The sequence below is a fragment of the Cystoisospora suis genome (genome assembly GCF_002600585.1).
Source record: "Cystoisospora suis strain Wien I chromosome Unknown contig_3048, whole genome shotgun sequence".
Classification (NCBI taxonomy): domain Eukaryota; phylum Apicomplexa; class Conoidasida; order Eucoccidiorida; family Sarcocystidae; genus Cystoisospora; species Cystoisospora suis.
In genome coordinates, this window is record NW_027155843.1 from 1 (window position 1) to 7,394 (window position 7,394).

The following is a 7,394-nucleotide window of genomic DNA, read 5'->3' on the forward strand; positions in this document are numbered from 1 at the left end:
AGGAAAAGAAAAGAAGAGAAAGGCTAACGCCCGACAAAAGAGGCGAGACGAGAAGCGCACCTCAGCTTCGACAAGACCCGTCAGCAGCAAGCGACGACTGGTTAGTTGCCTACAAATCAACGGTATTTTTGGTAAGTAGTACATGCACCGAAGTCAGGGCATCCCAAGGCCATTCAGCCGAACAGCTGCGGCTGGACTGATCGAACGGGAGCCTTCCAAAAAAAACGGTTCCGGGAAAGTTGGGTGCTCTGGAAATCTGATCGTGAAACACTCTCTTGCCATTCTTCCCTGACGTCCTTAAACCAAATACTGGCTCATGCCTGCCGATCATCGAGGTCGAAAAGACATAGAAACTGCTAGAAATCTACACACGTCTGTCGAACAGTCATCGGGGAGCGAACTGGGAAGCCTCTTCCTGCATTCCGCAGGGGGCGACCGGCGCTTGTGGTGCAGATACACGCCACTGGAAGAACATAGAGCCTGAACTGCTTCCTCGTCCGTTTTTTTTTTTTNNNCTATGGTTCGCGTACTCTCTGTGGTCTTTTCCCGAGCGATCGAACTGAGCTCCTAACTGGGAGCCTGGCGTCTCTCGAGGTTTCAGCGCTTGCATGTGGTGTGACCGCACTGCCGAATCGACATCTGCATCATGTCTTCGTTGAGCTGGTTTGCGTTTCTGATTCAGAAAGCTTCTTACGCGTGGCCGTTTGTTCTATCTCCCTCAATTCACCCACGGTCTGAAGAAATTTTGGAAAGTGAGGAAACCTATGCGTGGGGACTTGAGCTTTACCACATCAGCGAATGCAGGGATTTTCCCGCGATTGTCGACACCGGGTGTAGCTAGCTCTCTCTTTATGGTTGGAAAGTTGCCTCGCCGCCTTCGCCTTTCGATTTTTTGAGCCGAAAGGGCCTCCCGTGTACCGTCCAAACGGCCCGCTGCAAACCGTCCATGTCCGATGTGCTGAGTCTCTGTGGCGGCCCAGGCAGCTCGACGCTTTCCGTCAATCAGAACACGATGTGTTGACTCGCGGTCTCCAACAGGCATTTGTTACCAGTTCTTCTGTGTAGTAGGATTCACTATAGTCAAAGTTCTCTGCTGCCAAAGCCTCCTTCAGGCTGTTGCTGTGGCTGAGGTTCACGGGAGCGCTCGCTGCCAGATCCTGTCTCCGGTGCTTCGCCGGTGGAACCACCGGTGCGTGCGACGTGGCGATGTCATCGACACCGCTTGGTGCCTTTCGCATTACTTCGGTTGTTGAATTCGCCCGTGCGCAGCGACAGTGGAGCGTACGTGCGCCGCTGGCAAGCGCCAAGCGAGCAGCAGTACCGTGCGCTCACTATTTCCGTGATTTGCTCTCTGACTTGTTTGCTCCTCCTGGCTCGTCGCGCGTTAGGTTTCTCTCTGCTGCCACAACTGCGGCGGTTTATCGAGCTTGGCTCTCTCTTCGGTGTGGGAGCCCTTGCCATGGTCACTCGAGCCGTGCGCGCCGATTGGGTGGCTGGTTGGGTTGCTTACACCAGGCTTCTGTCTTCGCTTGACCTGCCTACTTCTCCGTAAGCGCGTTCCCTCCCGATCGGGGACACACCACGATGGCACGGAAAGGGGTAGAAAGCACACGGCAAGGCGCAAGATAACAGCGTCGGGTTGGCATGGAGCAAAGCCTCCCGGGGGGTTTCTTCGAAACAGGATCCCTGTCCATGAAAACCAGTCGAACTCCCTTTGTTTTCTTGTCTGGTCCGTGGTTTCTGCTTTAGTGGCAGCGAGGGCAGGGACCTGCTGCCCACGCCTCTCATCTTTGCCTTTTGTTTTGACCTTGCTAGACTCCGGAAAGGAACACTCTTCAGTGCCACCTGCAGAGCACGTCAGAAGCGTGCTGTGGCATCTTTCCATAAGTTCTTCTTCAAGACTTGGAATCCTATCTTTGCTTCATACACTGCACACACACCGTTCGCATCTTATTCAGGCATCGGGGCCATTCCTATGTATGCCGATTGCAAAGCAGCCCTGCTAGGGGTATTCTGATGCAGCCCAGTCTTGTGAGATAAGCGACGAGGTCTGAACCTGTGTTGTTTCAAAATCGTAACGCACACATGTGACTTACCTCCCATTTCTCCTCACTGCGTCCTTTCTTTCGTTGTGGATCTTTTTACTTGCCTCGCTTGGGGCTCTGCCGTCTATGCAACTCCTGCCGTGTGGCTTTTTGCTCTTGTCAACCTCAACGTCCCCGCGCAGCTAATATCCTCCTTGCTTCTCTGCGCCCGCCATTCTCCTGACGCGATTCTGTTGTGCGTCATGCCTCCGTACGAGGGGATTCCTCGGTAGTCCTATTCCTCGTCGTCCCTTTCTTTCGTGAAGCTATGCTCAGCTTAAGCATGCCTCGGCCGAGCTATACCCATACCCGGTACAGACACCCGAGTATAAGTGAGCTCACGTGCAGTACTATTGCTCAGGTCGCTAAAGGGCGTTTTTCTGACAACTCTCTCTTTCTGCTCACCTGGAAATTCCTGTTCCCTTCTTATCTGTCGTCATTCTGTTGTCTCATTCTTCTCCACCGGTTGTTGTCGTCGGGATGCAACTGCACACCCACCAGTTCCTCTCTTTTTTGCTGACGGCCGGCTCCGCTACATCACGCGATGATGATGAATCATGGCCTCCTCTCCTCTTTGAATGTGATGCGGATGGAGGAGGAGCATCCACACAGGGACTCGACGAAGGGAATCCTGTGTCAGTCGATCCCCTTTCACACCATCAGAAGGCTTGTGTTTCGTCGACCGATGCGAGCAGGAGACTGGCAGCGAACACAGTTCTCCGACGTGGTTTTCTCCATCAGTTTTTTCCTCTTTTCGAGTCGAAGAAACGAAGATTTGCAGTGTTGAAATCCAACTGTTTGTTCCTTTTTCTCCCCTCCGAGTTGCCGGAGGATGTGTGGCTGACTGAACATCAAGAACGTCTGAAAAAGTGTAGATGCTTGCGCGAGGTAATCGGTTCCTTCACCAAGGACAACAAGCACAAGCAAAAGCTGGCCTCTCTTTTCACCCCAGCGCGGGAGGAGTTCCGGGTTAAAAGTGACGACCACAGGAAGAAGTTCTTGACGAAGGCCAACAAGGACAAAGATGGGGTTCTGGGCCGAGGGGAAGAAGAAGAAGACAGAATTGGAGATGGTGTCGAGGTTCTTTTCCTCGAGAACGTTGTTATCCGGCCAGTCAAAAGGAGAGTATTTGCCGGTCGTTTTACAGGTACCGCGTCCAGAGAACGGCTGTCGAGACGCACTCGTGAAGTGCTTTGAGAACGTGTACGCGGGTGTAGTTGTCTGCCTACACCACATGTATATGTATGCACCCGCATTCCATGTTTCCCCTACGTAGCATGTGCTTCCAGTTATATTTTGTGGATCACCATATGTGTGTTCGTGCACTTGTGTTTGAATGCAGACGGGTGACTTCCTATATACGCCCATACAGATATCGCGTTCTATCCTTGAGTATTCGCCAGTAGCGACAAGGATGAATGTTGTGATTTCCGGGGTTTCCGAGAAACTCCACCATGAGTTGTCTCGGACGCATGGACCATTTTGGTTTGGGTGTTAGCCGGCAGCCTGTGTCCTAAAAGCAGGTCATGGCAGACCCTGTCTGCTTCCTTGTTCTGTGCCTCTCAGACACTGCCTATGGAGAGGCTCGGCCTGGAGGCGCCCATGACGACTGGCTGGGCGGGGTGGAAACCGACGAGGATGTGGAAGACGGAGACAGGGAGGACGTGAGAGTGGGGAGTTGGTGTGCGGGGGCTCGAAAGGGTGGGAGGGAGGAGTCTAAGAAAGGCATGGCGGAAGAGAGGAATAAGCGAAGCAGCGGAGATGAGTTGGCCGAATATGGGATTTCTCTCCATTTTCCTGCATGCTTCGAGGAAAACGAAAATAAGTTTCTTTTCTTTGCACCGACTCGCCAAAGCAGAGATGCGTGGCTCCGAGCTTTGAAACGGTATGGTCCCGTTTCACTCTGAGCGTTTCCGTATCCCCTCTCTTTCTTTGGCTCCTGAGCACTGATTTTTCTTCCCGTTGTTTACTTGTCGTCTCTTTCCTTTCCCAGCACTCTTCTTCGCCTTGAGAGCAGATGTTCTTGGGGCGGTGTGGGGTAGCTTCACGGACTCCTGGACCCATTCTGTCCTAGGAGCTACCCGAGTTCCTTCTTTGAGGAACGGGAGAAGGAGACTCTTACTATTGTTGCTTTCTAGTCTGCCGAATTTTTTGCGGAGACAGGGAGACGACCGCGAGACCTCAGTTAACACACATGTGCCTCTTGTCCCGGAGCCGTGGAGCGTAGAGACCCTGATCGCCAATCACACGCCGCCACTGCTCTGTGGCATGCAGAATACCAATCTTCCTTCAGTCCTCTTTTTTTCTGTCCGGATGTGCATATCCCTAAGGCGTGCATCAGCACTACTGTTATGTGTCCCACATTTCCCGAGGAGGAGAACCTGCGCATTATGCAAAGGATCTGTTTCTCCGGCTGGTCTACCCGTGTCCGTTGCCTTAGGAAGCAGTCGCCCCCGAGAAGATGCAAGCGATAGTGGGTGATCGTTACTCTGTATAACTGGCGGTGGCCCCGAGCATGAATACTTCTCTCATCGCTGTGGGATGTGCAGACTCTCTTGCCTATACGGGACCACTCCACTGGCTCGAGGCTGGGACCTGTTTGAGTCGGTCTTCGAGACAAGGCAGTGATGAGCTCTGCGCTCAGGGTTTATGGTCTACGGGTGATCAATAACAGTGTTCTGTGGCGGCTTTTGTCGAAAGGAACGAGGGGACGGGAAAACGGCTGGTCGCGAACTGTCTCCTCTCTTTTTTAGTGGTGAAGACCCGCATGCTTCGATCGCTGACTCTCGCGTTTCTACCACCGAAGTGCCTCCCCTTGGTCAACGGGCCGCGACTGCCGAAACGTCTGTTTGTGCCGTAGGTCGTCTAACTTGTCGGGACAGATCGCGAGTCTTGTACAGGAAGCCGCGGAGAGTCGTTTTGCTGCAAGTCGCTACTGGACTCGGTGCCGAGCTCTTCGCTACGAGGCCCAAAGGTGGCGATCTCAGGTGGCCTGCAACGCCGAAGATGAGCAACTAAGAAAGTGCAATGCGGCGGAACACGACAAGTAAGTATCTTTTCTCCTGCGGAGCTGCAAGTCAGACGCAGACTATGTACATATATACATAACGTACACGCGGGCACTAAGGTGTGAGTGACACACGTTCCGGGGGTTAGAGCTTTAACAGAGTCGCCGTTGAAGCAAATGGCAAAGTGGTGGAAGGTTGCATTTTTCGCAGTTCTCCGGACACGGTGAGAGATGGCAATATTCCGATACACGGGTCTGGCCCTAATGCCGCACGTGACTATACTCATTCGGGTTTTTTGAGCAGGGTGACTGTCTGGTCAGCACAGAAACTGCATCATTCACTTCAAGAGAAACCAGTTAACGGGGCGGACTGGGGTATAGAGGGGAAGATGAGTGCAGATGATTTGGCACTCGACTACTGTTGTGAAATGTTTTCGGTCCCGTTCGCAGTTTGCAGATTTGAGTGCATGAGAGCTCTATCTGTGTCACCTGGCGTCGATGTGGGATGCCATTGTCGTTGTCCTTCTTAGGTTATGCGAGCGTGTGGTGATGCTGGAGGATCTCCTGGATGTCCTCGAAAGCCAGCTCGTTCAGGTTGAGGAACAAAAGGCGCAGGGCTCTCAAACTGCACGGGATCTTGCAGCGCTCCAGGAGGTCCTTCTTGCAGAAGCAGAGAAGGTAGATGAGAACAGTACACGAAGTGTTTATTCAGCCCTCAGACTCGATGTGTGTATTCACAGCGGAGTCTCCCTTCTCTCTTACGGTGGTACGTGATACACGTACCCGGCAGGGGATGCAATTCTCTCTCTTTGCAGTGTCCCATACATCAACTTCGGAGGAGCTGTTTTCCCCCAGCATCTTTACAGTTTCCAGCGGGTGCCAGGTCACTCGTAGTGGATCTGCTTCGGCTACTGTGGAATCAACGTCACTGACAAATCTGTTAGAAGGACGCTGTCTTGACAACAGAAAGCACCTCGCTGTCGGCTAGAGCCTACGCAGTTTTTTCCCCTCCGCCCCTTCGCCGTATTTTCTATTGTAGGTAGATCAAGTAAACCGCATGAATCGCGCCTCTGGGCTTCGGGAATGTACTGGGATTCCACTTTAGAGCGTTCAAGTATTGTGGATGAAAAATACATGCTAAGTGTGCATTTGCTTTGCGGTGTTTTTCAGACGGCCCGCCTTGTTCAGATTCTTCTAGATGTCTCTTCTGTGTTACCCTCTGATTTGGCCAATGAAATTCGCCGACTCACTCAGAAGCTTCTCGACACTTCGTCTTTTCTACCTGCTCCTTGTACTTCTTCACCTTCTCCTCCGCCCTCTCGGTCTCTTTCTCCTCCATGTCCTTCCTCCTCCTCCTCTTCCCACGCGTCGTCTCCGTCCCCGTCACCCAAAGTGCGACCCCCCAGCGGGCACCCGTCGTCTTCAGATCCGGCTGCATCTCAGAAGACGGCAAACGGCAAGCCTCCCAGCCCCCCTTTCAAGAAAAGCAAAGACAGCCTTCCCACTGATCCTCCTGTTTCTCTCATGACGCCTGAGAGCGCCTCTTCCGCGGCACCTGTTATCACTGCTATGAAAGCAAAGCTCGGACCTAAAAGCAAAGGGGGAGGAATCCCGCCCTCCAAAAAGCTGCCTCCAGGGAAACAGCGACTGCCCACTGGTCCAAAGGAAGCAGGCGCACCGCAGTTCGTCAAAGTTGCGATCCTAGGGAGGGTGCCTCCAAGCTATGTTTTAGAGGCGTCGAGGAACTTCTCTGAAGAGCAGGGCATATGTAGCAAGTATTGCTCCGCCTCGTCCTTATCGCCTTCCAGTTCTCTCACGTTTTCTTCTCCTTCTCTTCAGGACGACATACGAGATGAAAGAGTTTTCTTGTCTCATTTTTCCTTTGAAGCTGACTGTCGCTCATCGCCGTTTTGTGTGACGCCCGAGGGCCACGTCGTTAGCTCGTCTTCCCCGCGCCTCATACTGGACGACTTGCCTCGCTCGCCTCCGTCGGAACATGATACCGTCGGACTTCCTCCCCGATCTGAATCATCGTGGCAGTGTGGGTTGACTGACAGGGTCTCGGTCTTAGAACAAGCGGAGGAGGATGAAGTATACAACACGATGACGTGCAGTGGTGGACCTGAGCGAATGCCTGAAGGGACCGAGTGCCGTGTCCCTTCGTGCAGCGCCAGCAGAGTTGGATGTCAACAGTCTCTCAGGGGCGACTGCGCATGGACACAAGATGATGGATACCTTGACAAAGACAGTAACCTACGGCTAGGCGCATCTCATTCGTACGGCCTGGGAGCTGGACAGCTGCA

The 7,394-nt window shown here is 53.1% G+C and overlaps 2 protein-coding genes across 2 annotated transcripts; one reads left to right on the plus strand and one right to left on the minus strand.

Moving 5' to 3' along the window:
- CSUI_006111 (uncharacterized protein) lies at positions 1–955 on the minus strand. Its single transcript, XM_068066276.1, has one exon. The coding sequence runs from the start codon at positions 608–610 to the stop codon at positions 386–388; it is 225 nt and encodes a 74-aa protein (XP_067921740.1). The 5' UTR covers positions 611–955; the 3' UTR covers positions 1–385.
- Positions 518–7,394, plus strand: CSUI_006112 (uncharacterized protein). The gene is made up of 5 exons (XM_068066277.1): positions 518–3,231; positions 3,651–3,969; positions 4,945–5,130; positions 5,622–5,857; positions 6,262–7,394. Exons 1-5 carry the CDS (start codon positions 2,565–2,567, stop codon positions 6,312–6,314), a joined length of 1,461 nt encoding a protein of 486 aa, XP_067921741.1. The 5' UTR covers positions 518–2,564; the 3' UTR covers positions 6,315–7,394.